General features: G+C 48.5%; 2 protein-coding genes across 6 annotated transcripts in view; one reads left to right on the top strand and one right to left on the bottom strand.

Annotated features, from left to right (window-relative positions):
- Nucleotides 1–5: 5 nt before the first annotated feature.
- On the bottom strand, nucleotides 6–7834 carry MRPL48 (mitochondrial ribosomal protein L48). 2 transcript variants are annotated; one of them, XM_049822982.1, is made up of 8 exons: nucleotides 7550–7834; nucleotides 6584–6636; nucleotides 6213–6250; nucleotides 5161–5246; nucleotides 4230–4402; nucleotides 2584–2686; nucleotides 1674–1763; nucleotides 6–262 (listed from the first exon to the last, which is right to left on the bottom strand). In XM_049822982.1, exons 1-8 carry the CDS (start codon nucleotides 7568–7570, stop codon nucleotides 188–190), a joined length of 639 nt encoding a protein of 212 aa, XP_049678939.1. In that variant the 5' UTR covers nucleotides 7571–7834; the 3' UTR covers nucleotides 6–187. The 2 variants fall into 2 exon arrangements, with proteins under 2 accessions (XP_049678939.1, XP_049678937.1); XM_049822980.1 differs by lacking the exon at nucleotides 7550–7834 and adding an exon at nucleotides 6753–7536.
- Nucleotides 7835–13153: 5319 nt separating this feature from the next.
- The window catches only part of RAB6A (RAB6A, member RAS oncogene family), a 78893-nt gene continuing 74453 nt past the window's right edge, over nucleotides 13154–17593 (top strand). For 2 of the 4 annotated variants that reach the window (XM_049822990.1, XM_049822991.1), the window contains exon 1: nucleotides 13154–13511. In XM_049822990.1, the coding sequence (XP_049678947.1) occupies nucleotides 13442–13511 (70 nt within the window). In that variant the 5' untranslated portion in view covers nucleotides 13154–13441. The remainder of the gene's footprint in view (nucleotides 13512–17593) is intronic. The other 2 variants (XM_049822989.1, XM_049822988.1) reach the window with 2 other exon arrangements.

The following is a 17593-nucleotide window of genomic DNA, read 5'->3' as shown; positions in this document are numbered from 1 at the left end:
AGATATAAACACATGTATTTGTCTTTATTAAGACAAGCTGCTTGACAACAGTGGAAATTTCTTCCAATTCACCAAATTATTGGTACACTGCTCATGAAGTTGCCTTCTAGAGGCTCAAGCGGCCATGGGGGAGAAGGCTTGCTTTCCCAGGGGCAGTTCTGAAATGGATGGAGCATTCTTCCTCACTTCAGTTCATCTGCGCTAGCAGCTCTTCAAGTTCTGGTCGAGACTTTAATCGGCTCTTGAAGTCAGCTTCTGTGTGCTGTGGAGGGAGGAAAAAAAAACCCCTCAAGCAAGTCAGAATCACCTCTTGAATACTTTTTGAAATCAAGAGGAATTCAAACCCTCTCCCAAAGAGAAATCACTTAAGAGCAGCAAAATAAAAGACTTAAATGTCCACTGAATCCAGGGAGTGGGAAGAACAAGTGGAAAGTCACTGCAGGCTACGATCTTGTGGGCAGCTCAACCTGGAAGCACAGCAGCTGTGGACATGCTTGATCACTGCACGCACTACTCTGAAATTCAGCCTTGTAGGCTCCTCCTCACCTGGGTAACTGCTTTTGGAAGACTGAGCAATGGCACCCTGCTCAAGAAGTCAACTGGACATCTCCAACTCTGCCACTGCCTATCATCGTAGCATCTACTTTCCTGACAAGACCTGCCACTTTCTCTAGAACTTTGCAGGAGCATCCCAAGGCTTTCACCTCTCTTCTGCACTGCCAGTCATATCAAGCCAGCTCAGGTCTCTCCCCTGGGCTTCCTGCATCAGACTGCAGTGACTTTGCAAATGGCACAATGTCACAGTTCTCCCTCCAGACGCAAAGCCATCAGCCAAAATTAAAAAAAAAAAAAGACATGGCAGCCCTAAGGCAGAGACCAGACTGTGACCAAAGCAGAGAAGATTACTGGACTCAATAGACCGCCTGTATTCCTTCTGGTTTTGCAGAGCTGGAGATCACTAAACATTCTTCAAAGGCCACTTAAGAAGCCAGCTGTGTTTTAATGTTTGAATTTAGCGTGCTGCCTTTCCTTTCCAGCCACAGAAGTCTTTTAGACCCTGAATAAAAAGGGCCTCCTGGGACTGTTCTATCCAAATGTAAAGTGACAGAAGTTTAAATATCTCCTTATGCCTGGTCCACCAGTGATTGGAGTTCTGTCCTGAAGTCCTCAGTGCTGAGAAAACTGTTGGGCCTTTCTGCAGGAAAGAAGCTGAACCCCTCCCAGAGTAAATTCCATCAAAACAGGGCACAGCATTTGGGTTTCCCATCTCAGCTTTGCTACCAATTGCTCCTTGAAGTTCCTGGTGATTCCCAGATAAGAGGCAGCGAAGCACTGCTGAAGGAAAGTGTTCCCTTCTGAGTCACAAGGAATCTGCAGCAGCAAAGGAAAGCAACTTGCAACCTGCCATTTCCTACAGATCTATGGTATTGGCTGGGAAGGTACCTTCTGTGGCACTAATTATAGGAGGCTAAATGGAAAATGAAATGTTCATCAAGAATTAGAGAGAACGGGTTTTGATAGACCAAGTGAGGGCCTGGTTCTAGGAGATCCTGGGTATCCCTAAGTCTAGATTAGACAGTAGCCTTAGGACCAGGTCTGTATTTTCAAAGCAAATTCATGTCACGCATCATATTGCTTCCTAAATGCAAAGGCATTGGTAAAATTAAACATACCTCTTTCACTAACAGATGGACCCCTTCAGGCTGATTACTCTGAATAATTTCCAAGAGTATCGGAGCAAATGTTGAACTCAAACCGCTGATCTGAAAGAAGAAATAAAAGTGCTGCAGGAGCAGAACACCACATACAAAACGGACTCATCATATTAATGGCACAGGAAGAGAGTCCATTTCAGTATGAGCCTGTGGCAGTCAACCACTTCATTAGAGAAGCACTCCCTGCTTTGTGCACACGCCTCTCACATGCAGCACAGCCCAAAGCTCTCGTTTCAGCTCTTCTCTATGAACGCTGTGCTTCCTGCCCCTGCCTGTATGCTCTCCTGCACATAAAGAGACTTAACCACACACGAAGACCTCAATTTAGGTGAGACCCTAATGCAAAGACTGCCACGGCAAACCTGCAAGCCCCAGTGTTAGCCACCCATCAGCTCTCTCCAGTGGAAAAAGTCTACCTCTAGGTTTAAAAAGTAATTCAGCAGAGGTTTAGCATATAGCAAGGGAAGACACTGTAAAATAGGAAAAAGTCACTTAGGAGAAATACCTGTTTGCCTCAATCAACTGTACACTTCTGATGCTGGCCCTGATACTAATAGTATTTTTATATTTCATCAAGTTTGTCCAATCATTCATCCTTAAATATGACTTTTCTACCCATTCTATCAAGTATTCTGCATAAAATAGATAATAAATCTTCTGGCTGAAATACAGAATCCAGGAACCCCTCCTCTGCTTCTACTTTGTGAACAACCTTTAGCAAAAAAATCTAATTAGACTTCTTTGCGCTTCAATTTATGCCTTTCAGTTGTTCAAGGGACTTAACTCCAATTGTTAAGGGGTTTTGAGAGCCTGAGATAGGAGGTGCTGCACAAGAGCCGCAGCACTATCAGCAAACGCCAGCTCATACCTGGACAACCCTCTGATGGGTAGTGAGGACTGCATCCAGCTGCATTTTGGAACCTCGCTCTTCCAAGAACAGCACTTCATTGGTTTTGGTGGGCATCGCGTAGCTGCAGGAACCACAGGTCAGTGCTTAGGACAGGGAGGATAGATTTGCACTACTTTACAGGAATGAATCTACCTCCAGCAGCAGAGAATGTGGAAGGAGATTAACTTTTCATGAGAAATTAATTATGCAAACAATGTATCTTGCAAATCAAGCACTGGCAGAAGCCGGGTGTTTTACTGGAAAGAGATAAGGGAGAAGCTTGCAGCAGTATTGCCAGCAAAAAACTGTTTCAGCTACAAACACCAGCTTGAGAAGAGAACTTCTAACTTCTTTATAGCTAAAGGAGAGCTTTAAAGCAACAGTTCTGGCTTATTTTGTAATCTGTTCGTTGGGAACAGAGCTATAAGCCACTGCTGCAACGCACCACTCAAAAGACATTACTTTCACCTCTGAATTTAACAGGAGTATGATCAGGCACTGGATCAGATTCTGCTCTCCGGTTAGCTTTACTCCAGAGACCTCAGCCTCCCCATCTCCATTTGCACAGCATCAATAACAACAGGCTACATCCTACTGTCCACGTTTTACCCTACAATTTTTGCTCATAAAGGGCAAATAATTTCTTTCTGTACATACTGAACTCTGCACACCCAGTCCAATCTCAGAGGGCACAAACACGATACAGGGTAATAATGCTTTACACTGAAAGTGCTATCAACAGTCTCAGGCCGTGGGATTTCTCTGCCAATGCTTTCCAGTGCATTGCTGCTGATGAGACTACGAGCAACTGATCTATGGACAAAGGATTTCAGATCCATGGCTAACAGTTCATCAAAGTAGATGAACATAAAGAAAATGATAGGTTTAATTGTAATGAGCAGAAACCAGTGTTTATACTCAGTGTTACAATTAAAGATACACATTTCAGAGAATTACCGTGAAGAGTTTTTACTTCCTTACAGCAACGCAGTGCTTCTCCCAGTGACTACAGCTCCTTGGGTGCACTGCAGGCACCAAGAAGCTGTATCACATTCCTCAGACTCATTAAAACCAGCAATGCTGCCATCAGGGGTACACCTGCTTTGGAGATCTAGTGTGCCACTGAAGCATCCCCTACTAATAATAAGCTAAAGCAGTTGGTAGCTCTCCCACAATCTCCAGGGGTTTCCCAAGCTCATTCTAGTTTGTATAATCGGTATCATTTGCTTACTGCACAATATATGTGCAGAGCCTGGATGAAACACTATAAAGAAAAAACAGCAGCAAAAGTCAGCAATACTTAAGCCTACGTTCCTGGGGTCAGCACACACAGGCTTAAGCCTTTTTCTCAACCGAATGAAAAGTAACAGCTGTTTTTTCCCTTGAGATCTGTTCAGTCAGTGCCTGAACAACTCCATTTCAGACTTCCTTGTATAAATAAAGCATACAGACACACAAAAAGAGAACACCAGGCAGATGACAGAAGATTTGGATTTACACGTAGGAATCTATCAGAGAGATTAGACTGCACCCTTGTCTGCAAGGTATCATCATCTACGAGCCTCACATGGCCTAACACAACCTGACTGCAAGGGATGACAAACACAGAGCTGTGTTCTTCCTACCTTTCATTCACTCTGATGGAGAGTCGGTTGCAAAGTTTATGCACATACTGAGCAAAATGCTCCACGAGACACATATCATAGGAAGTCATCTGGATGTTGACATCTCCATACTCATATTCGGTTCCAACATTTATCTCTTTCACCTGTACTTTATCCTTTCTCTTCTTTGGAGCCTGTATTTTAGAAAAAAATAGAAAGCCTATCTTTTTTGAACAAAGCTGGAAATAAAAAAACATTAACTCTTGCCCCTACACAGGAGACCATGCTAGGGTACTCTCTTCTGACAAAGGTTTGCTGAACTATGTCGAACATATCATAGCCCATCTGTGCTCACTTTCCCCGACTACAAAACTGGGATGACATTATCTTAACAGATGTTCTCAAGTTGAGCAGTTCAGTTCTTGGATGGCAGCACCACAGAAGTCACACAGAAAATACATGCATACCATGATTAATTTCTTCCACAAAAAACCACGGGGTAGAAAACAAACTGCTTTTTATTTCAATTCCTGCCTTCAAGGCAGCTGTCTAGATGAGTTAGATGCTTCCTCCTTCCACAGAAATTGTCGTCTTCCCAAATTTCAGGGAAAGTAAAAAAGTTTAAATGCAAATAAGACCTGCTCACAATACTCGGCAATAATTTGAAGTTGGGGCGTTAAACTCAGCATCAGGAAGAGATTCCTCCCTCCCAAAACTACCCATTAACTTAAACAAGAATGTACCGGACAAAAGAAAGTATTTATGCAGTGTTGTGAGTGGGTACTTCATGTGACATAACACTCTCTACCAAGAAAAGTAGCAGTAAACCACTACATTATTCCTTTTTAATATGATTCATCAGCCATGGAATTAATAATACCAACATTTAAATCAGACTGTAAAAAGACAGGTCAGATGAAAGCAAGCACAGTAGGGGAGTTTTTATGCCTACCTCCTTCGGGAGCAGGTATTTAAATTTCCCAATACCATGCGTAGGACAGGCTCTGTAATGTCTGTGGCAACTCACAAGTGCATCACCTTAAAATCAAAGCAGAGCAAACATGTTTCCAGCTGAATGGCAGACAGCCATTCTTTGAAAAAAACATACATGGGTGCTTTGAGAGCCCAAAATCCACACCACGGACAAGAATTTGTCCTTGGTTCTTTGACACAAGGCAAAGGCAAGCTAAGGCTTTGGCCGATCTCTGCTCAATGCAGGCAGCCTGTGCATCATAGCAAGCCTGTTACAATTCACAGTTGGTTATGGTTTAAATAAGGAAGGAAGAGATTAAAAATGACTTATTTCCCAGGTGAATTCTCAGACAAACAAAACCAAAAAAAAAAGACAGACTTGTCAGCACCAGTGGATGGTGATGATACTGATGAAATATTACATCTGCCTCCTCTTATGCAACAGCAGTGATGCTACTATGATGGATCTGAGCCCCACTTAATTTTAAATCCAGTGCTGTTCAAATATTCATATGCTAGGAAGCCAAATCAAAACGGCATCAGCTTTTATTTATACTTCCTTCTCCAGAGTAAAATGAAACCCTCAATAACCCTCATTTTAATAAACAAAGCTCAGAACAGCAAAGAAAAACTGAACACCAAGGATCTAAGCCATTCAGTTACACTTTGCCTCCACATCAAAATCAAATTCTATTTTAAACTGTGACAACAGACTCCACCAGCTCAATAAAAGTTACAGTGGGACCTCACAGGGGTGTAAGTCAGTTCTCAGGCAGTGAAAAGCATCTGGCTGGTGTCACTCCACAGCATAATGCCATGACTAGTACCACCTGCTTAGCCAAGAACAGGGAAACAGAAGAAAAGGTTAGAAAAAAAGGTATGGAAATGGAAAAGCACCCGCTCAAGTTATTTAACCCATCCAAAATTGGCTAAAAAAAAATAAATCAAAATGAGACACAAATGCTCAAATGTGTAATATTTATTTTGGGTAAATGAAGTTTTGCCTTGCACTGGATTACTAAGAGGCCTTACCTGCAGCACACAGACAGTTTTCTCTGGGTGTTACTGCTCTGTAGGAAACAAGATGATAATTAAAAGCTCTGATTTCACACACCTGTGGAAACACAACATATCTGACTGATCTCCTTAACCAAAGGCTCACAGCCCAAGTCCCTCAGACACAGATAGATCCCGTTAGGAAAGAGATCTTCTCTTCTTCACATCCTACAGCCCTTTCAGCTCCCAGACATCAGCTGAAAGTCTTCCCTCCACAATTAAAAGATTTTCCTTAGCAAAAATTACTTTTTTTTGTCATGTATGTTTTCTGACAGTCAGAAGTGACCGAGCATTTTTAATGCCTTATACTGTGTATTACTTACTGGGTTTGATTTCAGACCACTCACCTGCTGAGCGCAAACACCTGCTTTAGCAATGCTCCCTTCCTCAAGCACAGCACCTGCAATGAGCCACAACAGTCAAAACACAAACAGTATAGTGGGTACTCAGCAAGTTTTCACTCACACTTCCCAGAATACACCCATCGAAATAACACATAAGGCCCTCTGAACGTACCAATAACCCTCCACTGCCTCCAGCCACTATCACTTTCCAGAATACCACCACAACACAGAGGAAAGGGATGAAGGAGGAGGAAGATGATGACTGTGGTAACCTCCTCATGCACCCCCTCACTTTGTTTCAGGATCCAACAAGTGGGGGTGGGGGACCCTCCTCCCCTTGGCTACAGACCATATTCATCCCTTGCACCTGTCCCACCGCCTCCAGGTTGCAACAGCCACATGAACAACCCTCGTGCTTGTTCCAGCTCCGCACAGACGGAGGGAAACACAGCTCATCCATCCTCAAGGCAGCACGAAGCAAAGCGTTCTGCTGTCACCACAACCCTGGCAGGCCAGGAGCTGCATCGTGCCAACTTGGGGGGGGGGGGGGGGGGGGGATAATTACCAATGTCCCCAAAGAGTGACCAGAGGGACAGGGAGGACCAGGGATTTGCCACTCCCCGAGGGCAGTGACATGGCAGGGGGGGGACCTTGTGTCTCTGGGGTGATCCCCGGGGGCTGCAGGAGGAGTGGGGGTCTCTGCCCAAGACAGGCGACCCAGGGCACTAACCCAGGGCCAGGCCTGTGTCCCCCCAATAGACACACACACCCCCCCAATCTAGTCCCAGGGGCGGGGCGGGCCTGTCTCCCCCTCAGAAGGGCCGGGCCTGACCCTCCCGTCCCCGGTCCCAGAACCAGGCCTGTCCCTCCCCAGGAGCCGGGCCTGTCCCTCGTCTCCCCGCCCCGTCCTCCGCCGGTAACCGAGACCGGGCCCGGTGTCCCCCACAACCGGTCAGAGCCCACCGGTACCTCCGGTAACGCCGCGTTCATCCCTGCGCCTCAGACGGAGACGCGTCCGTCACTCTAAAGCGCCCCCCCCCCCCCCGCCGCCGGCGCGCCTCGGTGCTCCCCCGCTAAGCGTCCCCGCGGCCCGCGGCTCTCCGCCCCGCGTTCCGCCCACGGGTGCCTCCCGAGTTGCCCCAATTTTTGGACACCCCCCCCCCCGCCTCCAGTGGTCGCAGGACTCCGGTCTCCTGCAGGAAGGGGTGGGCAATGCTCGGAGGGGGGGGGGGAACGGACAACGACGATACGACAGTAATGGCGGACACTTTGTTCCTGCCGCCCCACAGAGCCCCACGACGTGGCAGCGGCTGCGCGGCGCACCCAAGCCTGCGCTCCAGCGCTACGCACTTTGCTAGCCGCGGCCCGCCCCCCGCCCGCTCCTCGCACACTGATTGGCCTTCCGCCGCGTCCATCGAGGCACGGCTCGGAGGCCATGCTGAGTGTGGCCTGGGTAGACTCGCACCTAGCGGGGCGAGGCGGTTGTGCTGAGCACCGTCTGTCCAGCCCCGCCCCCAGCGTGTTGCGGCGGCCATCGTGAGTGTGGCTTGCCCGGCCCCGCCTTGCGGCGGCCATGTCAGTAGAGGGCGGGTACGCTGTGAGTGGGGAGCGGGGATGGAGGGTGGCCGGGGTCAGGCAGGTGATCTGCTTTTATGAGCCCTCAGTCAGTGCACGTTGTCCCTGCTGGCTGTGGGATCGAGGCAGGAACCCAGCGGGGGTTCAGCAGGCCCCTGCTCCAGCCTAGAGACAGGCCCTGTGGGGTGTGAGGGCACCTGGGGCCGGCTGGGGTGTGCAGGCCTGAAGCAAGGGCCAGGGGATTTGGGACTAAATCTGCCTCGTTTGGCGCTGCCACCTGGTACAAGCAGTGCAAAGGGGTTTTCTTTGTGGTTGCGGAGGATGGGCTGGACCTTAGCCTGTAGTCACCAGCTGTGTAATGGTCCGGGGTTGGCTGTGTCTATGCTGGCAGGCCACCACAAACCTTGAAATGAGGTGTTAGGCCCACGGTAGGCATGCTTTTGGTTTGTGGGGGAAGCAAGGACAAACTCCTCTTTCCGCAGCAGGCTGCTCCCTCTGAGGGCAGAGTGAATCCTGCCTTAATTCTAGCACTTTGATCCCAGCCACTCTGGAGGCAACTCCCTAAAACGTTTGAACTGGGAGGACTGTAGGAAGGATGGAATGACGGGAACCTCCCCAGTCTGCAGCATGTGTTTCTCAGCAGGAGAGGAGCTGGGCAGGGGGGTCTGCCTGGCAGACGGGTGGGAAGAGATAGGCACTGCGTGGGCCTGTGCCCCCCAAACCTGGCAGTTGGGAGTTGGCTCAGGAAAAGCCATCCTGTTGCAAACTGCGCTCTCCTGTCTCTTCAGCCCTCCTCCTCTTCACCAGGCCATCTCCCATACAAACCTTTATTTCTCTAGGCTCTTCCCCACTTTCTTCTCTCCTGCCTCGCCCCAGTTTCCCCCTTCTTGTATGGCAGATACTCCTGCCTGCTTCCCTGAGCCCCCATCTTAGAGCTGTCTATCCTAGGCAGCAGCTGCCTGGCAGCTTGATTTCAGGTCAGGACTTCTACCTCTGCTGACTGATTGCTGCTCCAATTGCTTTTGGCTGGAGCTGTCAGGGCTCATGATGGACTTTCTCTCTCCAGTTCATCTGCGTTCATTGATGTGGCAAGTCTCCTCTGCTGCAGACCAGACTCATGCATTTGATTCCTGCTCCATGATCTACCCTGCCAGGTCCTGTCCTGCATTTCCCAGTGCCTGGAGCTCCAAAGACACACCTGACACCCCAGAGGTTCATCTCCATTGTGATCTGATGCATGGAGGGGAGAGAAGGAATGTGAGATGACAAGGTTTGCCTGAAAGCAGAGCCTGGGTGGGCTCTGTGCCATGCCCAGGGCTGTGCTATTTCCTCCACCCGCTCAGCATATGGAGTAAGCAGAGTGGACCCGTGCTACCTTTGATCTCTCCTCCATGCTTTGCAAGGACGTGGGCTTCCAGCTCTGAGCTGTGTTTTCGTGGTGCTCCCTGGACACGACAAAACTGCTCACGTGGAACGGATGTTGTACTGCCCTTTGATCTCACTTCGCAAGCCCCAGGCAGGGCCACCCTGGCAATGACACTTGTTTGGTAAGTCCAGGGTGCTTTGAGCAAGGAGCACTGTGGGAATCTGAGCTGGGTTAATACCAGCACTCCCATTCCAGGAATGCTGGTCTTCAGCTCCCCTGAACTTTGAAAACCTGGAGGAAATTCCATGCTTGAGGGGGGGCTGCTGTGACTGGAGGGGGACTGGCTGGTCCTGTATTTGTCAGGGGAGGCTGTGACAGGCACCGCAGTTAACAGCAGGTCATGCTCACGATGACCCCTTGTTCCATGATCTCAAAAGCTGTGTGCTTGTGGAGGGGGGCTACACCCCTTAATTTCCTCTGACCCTCATGGGGAGTCATCTTTTGGCCACCCACAAAATGTGGCTGAGGAGGGGGCATTGCCCCAGCCCAAGTTTGGGGTACAGCAGTCACTGCTAAACGTATTGCAGGAATTCCCCTCCCAATGACCATCATTGTCCTACATGTCTCGGTGAAAAACGAGCCCATCTCTTCATTGTGGAGTTTCTCCAACATCTGTCATAGATGGATACGTTTTAAGGCCAAAAGGGACTGTTAAATCATGTAATTCAGTCTCCTGCACATTGCAGCCTATAGATTTCCGCTGACTTACAGCTGTATGGAAGCAGATCACTCCTGTTTCAATGAAAGCATCTTTCTCATAAAGGCTCCTGCTCTTGATTTTCCCTGGATACAAAGATAGGGCTGCTCTTGGCAGCTTGTTCTGGCGGCTGAGCACCCTCTCTGTTAAAAACGTGGACCTTCTTTCCAATTTGAATGTGTCTCGGCTTCAGGTCCCAGCTGCCGGTCCTCGCTATGCCTTTCTTTGACTAATGAATCGTTTCACAGCCAGGTAACCGAATCCCTGTTTGCAGGAGTACAACCTGCCTTTTTGTGACATTTAGAAAAAGAAGCAAAGCCGCAGAAACCCAAACTACCCCTTTTCTGTACTGCGCTAAAAAAACCCAGGGAGCTCTTCTTCTTTTCAAGGCTCCCCCAGCTGCTGAGAGGGCCAGGCCTTGCTGGAGAGGTTGTTTCATCCATCCTCTTCTGCTTTGCTGCAGATTTCTCCCAGTCACGTAGCTGGATGTGCCCTGTCAATGACCCAGCGTGGTGCACAGCACAAGTGCTGGCAGAGATGATGCTCGAACGGTTTGCGCCCTACGCAGAGGGCTGTTGCAGGCTCCCTGCCCCTTCTCAATCCACTCTCTATTGTGCTGTCTGGAAGAGCAAACCTGTCCTAAAAGAGTTAAGATCCAGCACCTGAATCTCCACTTCTTTTTGGACTTGTTCGATTACAAAAACAATCAAAAAATGTTTAAATACACCTTAGAAAAAAATCTCTGTTGTGCATGTCTCCTCTTCTACCTTCTACAGCACTTCTTAGGACCACACCTAAGGCCCGCAGGGGTTGGCGGGATGATCTCCCCTGGCTTCAGGGAGTGGAGGCAGGTCCCTCAATTGCTTTATCTTGAAAGCCTCATCCATATCCCCTGCCAGCCCCTCGGGCTGAAACCTCTTCAGCAGGCAATGCAGAAGTGTTTCCTTTGCTCAGTGCGAAGAGATGCTGAGCCTGAGCAGAGCTTTTGTGATAAAAATAATTGTTCCTAACAGACAAGACTTTTCCCTGATGGAGAGCCCTTGTTTTCCCTGGGATCAGTGGGAAAGATCCTTGAATCCATACTGACACATAACCAAGGAAAATATATGTATTTAAAATGATGTTGGAATTAGTTAAGTCAGGTCTCTGCCAGTCTGGATTCCCTTTCATGGTGGTGTAGGAGAGCAGCCACACAACCAGTGCCACAGCAAGGGGGAAGCGCTCCCAAATGCTGGGTGCAAAGCTGAATGCGAGCTCCTGCTCATATCTTTATTAAAACTTATTTAAATTTAACCACCTTATTAAAGACACATTTTCTCTTTCAGTTCACTGGCAGTTCAAGACCTGGAAAAAAAAACCTTTGGAGAAGCAGTTAATCATGTTGAAGGAGTACAAATGAAATGATCAAAAATAGAAAGTGTAGACTGTTAGGTTTTCAAAATGCCATCTAATTCTGCACCTGGGTTGCAGGTGCTGGTAGGGGTGAGACTCGTGTCCCCAGAGCAGGCAGCGTTTCCATTCACCAGGCAGAGACAGAGCACAGAGACCACGGCTGGAGACACCAAACAAAGGACATTCATGGCCCAGGGTGACCTACCTGCAAGCAAATCCTCGCCAAGAGCCTGTGCCCCCTCTGGCTACATGGACCATTTACAGATCCAGGACAGCGGGTCACATGGAGATGGAATAATATTAGTTTCAACCCATGATCTTTTTCGAAGAGGAGATGGATTTAGGGGTGTCTTGTCCCCCTAGCAGAGGAGATGCAGTGCTGAGATGTAGCCCTTGGGCCTTGGAGAAGAAGGTGTTTAGATGTGAGAGGGAACAAGAGAACAGTATTCACTGGCAGTGACTACATTTAGGGGGACTAAACAAGCGGTGGATGTCATTTCCCTGACCATCAGAGCAGAGAGGCTCTGGAGCAACCTGCCAGATGGGTAAATGGTGGAAAACCTACCCGTTTCCAGGTGGAAAATACCCCATGAAGCATTATTTGGACCTTGTTGAATGGATCGCAAGAGATTTGCGCCAACATCAACATGAATACAACCATGGGGTAGGAGATGCAGACCCCAGGGGGCTCCATCATTGAACACATTCTTGTTTCAGCTGAGATATTCCTGGGAGCGGCAGGCGATGCCAGCGCCAGCTGAAGCCCTGGGAAACCCATGGGGGCTGAGAACTTCTGAAAAATCACGTTTTGTGTTCAAATTCAAGCAGCAGAGTATCGATCAGCATGGGATTGCACCAGCGTGGGAGAGGAGGGAGCAAGGCTGCATGGACAAGAGACATCCTGAAGCCAAGGTTTAAACAGGAGGGGCCAGGGTGCAGCTGGGAGCCTCCTCATCCGCTGAACCTCGAGGGCAAGCTGTGCAAAGTGGGGAGAAATGGGCAAAGAACAGCTAAAGGGAGAGCTGGCCCCCAGGTGGGGTTCTGGCCTCTCCTCCAGGCAGGGAGGGAGCACAGAGCCGTTTCTGAACGACACCACAAAAGGGTGACAGTGGGAATCATTGACTTCCCTGGGGAATGTCACCCTGCCCTGAGGGATCTGCTGGGGACATCATGGAGTGAGCGTCCCCAAGAGATGCTCCTCTGATAGGAACATGTGCATCAGTTTAGGGTTAGGCCTCTGGTCTTAAGGACTTTGCTTGTTCTCCACGCCTTTGTCCCCCCCGCCTCAGCGATTTCAGCGAGCGGGAAAACCCACGCACCCATCGTTAGGCTCCAGAGTGATCGCACCCACAGCTCAGAAGCAGAGGCCGGCAAGCCCCGCCCTCTCCCACCTCACCCCGCCCCTCCCTCTGTGATTGGCCCACCGCGCGGCGGGCGGGCGGGCTACGCAGCGCGACGTCCAAGCGAGTGGACGGGACGGGTCGGGTCGGCGGCGCGCCTGCGCGGGTGTGGAGCAGAGCGAGGGCGGGCGCGCGCGGCCGTGGTGTGAGGCGCGGGGGAAGGAGCCCGGCCCTGAGGGGAGCGGCGGCGGCGGCGGAGACACCTCGCCCAGCCGGTTGCGCTTCCACCGGGGCTGCACGCCCGGTCCCACAGCCTTCGTTGTAGGGGGGGGGTGGGGGGCGGAAAGAAAGCGAGTGAAGAGCGGCCGCGGGTCCCGTCCGCGGGGAGCGGAGCGAAGCGAGCGCGGGGCGGCGGCGGCGGCTCCTTCATCATGTCGGCGGGCGGCGACTTCGGCAACCCGCTGCGGAAATTCAAGCTGGTGTTCCTGGGCGAGCAGAGCGGTGAGTCACCGCCCGGCCCGGCTCGGATCGGTTCGGGTCTCCCTCAGGAGAGCGGCGGCGGGGCGGGTTCCTCCCTTCCCCCCCACACCCTCCACGCCGCGGCGGACCCACCCTGGTGGGGGCTGGGGTCGCGTCTGAGGGGATTTTCCCCCCGTCTCTTCATTACTCGTGTGTGAGGGGGCGGCTGTGCCGTAACCCCACGTTATGAGGGGAAATGGGGGTCTGCCGCCCCCTCCCCGAGGCTTTCCGTGGGGTGGGGGGGGCTGTCTCGGGGCGTTTGCCTCCCCCTTGCTGAGACTGCTCTGCCTGGTGGTCGCAGCTCCTTCGGTGGACAGGGAGAGGCCGAGCGTGGTTCAGCTATGGTTTAAAAAAAAACAAAACGAAAAATCCCACTGAAGCCCAACGGCCACATCTCCAGAAACAGTTGCTGATTCATTTGATCCCAGCTCCTCTGGTTTTTTTGGGGGGGACAGGAGTGTCAGTCCCTGGTGTTTTCTATGTAAATATAGCGTTTTTCGAAAATGGAGTTACGTCTTGGCAAAGCGGGTCCAACGCTTTAAATATTTAATTCAGTCAATGAGATTTTCTTCCCTGTCTTTGGAATAAAAAAAAAACCCAAACCCAAACGTTGTCTCCTCCTTCCTCAGTAGAAGGCCTCTATCTCTAATACTGCATTTCAAATCTTCCACTTAGGAGACTTTTCTGAAAAAATGCTCGTTTGTCAGATGCTTTGTGTAATCCTGGTCAGATATTGAGCGGTCTTTGACATAATGAGTAGGTGCAAAACATTTTCTGTCTCAGGGTGGGGTATTTGTTCCCTCAGCCACCTTTGGTCTCTTATGTGGTAGGAGATGATGAAATACTAGTCTTTCTTTTTTTTTTTTCTTTTTTCTTCCCCAAGTGACTTGTATCTTAGTGTTTCCTCACTCATACATAGATGAGCTTGGCGATAGGGCTACTATTAAAATTATTTACCTATACATTGGTGGTTTCTTTTAGTCTGTTCCTTTAATTTCTTTTTTGTTTTATTTTTTGGTGTTGGAACAGCTTCTCTTCATATTAGGGGTTCAGAGAGCACAAGTTCAACTTGGGTTTTTTTTTGGGGGGGGTAAGTCACCTGATCTAGTTGGTGAGGTGCTATTTGGCCAGCCATTTTATGAGGATTTTGGAAGAGGGTCATGTGTAAAAGATGCTCCCCCCTAACCCCCCTCCCAAGGTATTTGAGAACAGCTCCCCCCCCTCCCCCCCCCCCCCGCCCCCCAAGGTATTTGATAACAGGAATCTTAAGTATTAGCTATGAGTTTGCAAAATGCTTGGCTTGTTTTACTGTATTTCTGAGCTTTGATTTCATGAAGCTTTTCAGATACCTCTATGGAAGGCTGCAGCACCTGGTGCAGATCTTAAATCTCAGCAGCTCTTAGTTTACACGTGGATTTCTTGCCTAATCTAGCAGACATAACATCAGATATCTGCTTTCTCTAGTCTTTGTCATTTTTTTCCCCTCTTGGCTAATCATCTGTGTTCATACTGGAAGGTTTTAAATCCTGTTTGTAGGATCAGATCTGGAGAGGAGAGAAGGGATTTTATGGGTATAGTGTAGCAAAATACTTCTAACTAAATATACGTAGCACTGCAACTGCTGTCTTGACTGTGGCTTATGGATGTGTTCAGGCTGGTTTGAATCTAGCTTGTTAGGGCCCAGCTAGCAGCTGCGGTGTGGGTTTCAGACCTGCCTTTGTCTCAGATCCTGAGCGATGACTCCGTGACTGATCTGCGCTGAACTCGGTGCTAAACGTGGCGATGCCAATGGCAGCATAGCCCTTGGTGTATCCACACAGCCCACGGGTGCTGCAGCGTGGGCATGCTCCAACACAGCACTCGGATGATTCTTGTCTCTGATGGAGAAATGGCTTTTTCTGAATTCAGCTTGAATCTCTGTAGATATTGCTGTCATGATGTCATTCTGTCTGTTTTTTTTTTTACTGACCAAAGGTTGTATATCTCCCATTACAAATGGCTTCTGGAAGAATAAATGCCCGAATAATGTTCTTCTGTATGATGGAGATAATTACAGAAGCATCTCTGATGCTGCAAAGGGAGTTCAAGTGGGCTATGCTTAGACGTAGTTCCCTTTGTCATTTGTTTTGAAGGTTACGGGAAATGTAGAAATAAAGTTTTTATAATAGCAGCTTTCATAAACGAGAAGATCTCTTTGTACAACTGTTGCGCTGGATTGCTGCATTCGCTTCCTGTTTAGCTGAAAGGTTGTCTGCCCTGTTGGAAGGCCATAATTAAAGATACCCTACTGCTGCTGGTAGGGAGGCTGAATGCTTCTGTTTCACTTACATTTGGGGACTTCACAATGACAAATGAAATGTTATGAAGGGCTACGATGTCGATTAGCTGCCTCAGCAACCAAAGCTGGCTAATATCAGTCCTTCTGTGCTGACTGTATACAGGCTCTTCAATAAATGTGTATTTTACGGCTAAGAAATTCTTAACTGGAGTTCATACTGTGCAGGCTTTACAGCCCTTCCATGCCATTGTGTGAGCAATGACAGATAACAGAGACAATATCATTCCATGTGAGATCTGGAAGCATCTCCGGATGTTTTATTCTTATTTGAAAGTGGGATTGCACAGTGGATGCAGTGTCTCATTTTTGCTGGTATCCTCAGCCATATTGTGGGAGTTCAATGTCGTATACTAGGCGTTTGTGTGGACTGCAGTGATTCTTCCTAGTTATGCTGTTCATCACTAGCTGCAGATTCTCTTTCCCGTGCTAAGATGCTGATTTTTTTTTTAAAAGTCCCTTCTTTCCTTCCTCCCTGATCCCCAAAATCTTGTCTCCCATGTCTGTTACTCGCATTGTCTGCCATTTCTGCCTCTATTGCACCAACTCCTTGAGTGCTTGGTGCCGTGGCGAGCAAGCTGACACATCGCTGCAGCTCTCTGTCCATGGGTCCTGCCCGTGCTGATCAGTCGGTCACTGGTGGTGTGTGTTGGCTGAATGACATCGGGTCACTCAAGGCTCCTTTCAGGATTTACTGCAAGTCATTGCCTCTCAATAGCAATATGGTTCTTGTGTCCCCCACGCCCCTCCCCAGCCAAGCCTGGGTACTTGCCGCATGTACTGTGGATTCATCACGAGCCTGCAACATAATCTGTGTCCAGCTAGAAGAAGCTTCTCTTTCTTTCTCTCTCTTTTTTTTTTTTAAACTTGTAGTACAAGGATATAGCATTGGGTGGCTAGCAAGAAGGCAACTTCACCAGCGCTTGCCTTAATTGAATTACTTTTCTCAATGATTGAAGATTATACAGTTTAGCAGTTTTAAATATGCTAATCTTTACTGAAAAGGCAGAGAGCTCTGTGCTGAGGGATTAGGTAGAGCTATTGTGTATGTGGGGAAAAAATATGCTTCTTACTGCCTTTGATCTTCTTTTATCAGGTGATTTGCATCAGTTCTAATGCCTCAAGTTTTAAGAAATTCTAATTTCTGGGCCACATCAGTTAGTGTATACATCACCTGTGTTAGGGTAGCTTGCAGTAAATATGGTATATATTCAAATATTAATAACATCTTTAGTTCTGCCTTGCATAGGAGCACCTCTGCTTATTAATAAATCGATTTTTTGATTGAGTGAGCAGAACTGAATGCTGGGGTACCACAACAGAAATATTCTTCTGTCACGTGGGTTTATGCTGCAGCTTTTATTGGTGAGCAAGTCTGAAGGGCATTATTAATATGTACAGAAAGCAAAATAAGTCCCTGTTGTCTACTTCTACTGGCATTTCTGTATTGCATAAGATCTTAAAAAATGTTAATTTGTTCTAATTTTCTCTATCAGGAACCAAGATTTTTAATATTGAAAAAACTGATAAGTACCAGATAATAACTTGAGGAATGTAACTGTTTGGAAACCACTAATGAACTATACTGTTGCATAACAATGTTGGTACAGGCACTGCTGAACAGTGTGATGTGTCTTATTAGATAACTGGGGAACTGAAGGTGGTTCGTGTGTAATATGAAGCTGGTGTAACACTAGTCACAGTTCAGCCCGTTTGCAGAGACTGGCAT

Source organism: Accipiter gentilis, chromosome 19, assembly GCF_929443795.1.
Source record: "Accipiter gentilis chromosome 19, bAccGen1.1, whole genome shotgun sequence".
Lineage (NCBI taxonomy): Eukaryota > Metazoa > Chordata > Aves > Accipitriformes > Accipitridae > Astur > Astur gentilis.
Note: the sequence above shows the minus strand (reverse complement) of the source record. Positions and strands in the feature narration are given on the sequence as shown.

What these genes read in the sequence shown, in the direction of transcription:
- MRPL48 (XM_049822980.1), bottom strand. Translation starts at nt 6,860, where the DNA reads ATGAGGAGGTTACCACAGTCATCATCTTCCTCCTCCTTCATCCCTTTC. An exon ending in AAACTGTCTGTGTGCTGCAG is followed by an intron (nt 5,247 to 6,212) that starts GTAAGGCCTCTT and finishes TTTGATTTTAAG; the next exon opens with GTGATGCACTTGTGAGTTGC. An exon ending in TCCATCTGTTAGTGAAAGAG is followed by an intron (nt 263 to 1,673) that starts GTATGTTTAATT and finishes CTCCCTCCACAG; the next exon opens with CACACAGAAGCTGACTTCAA.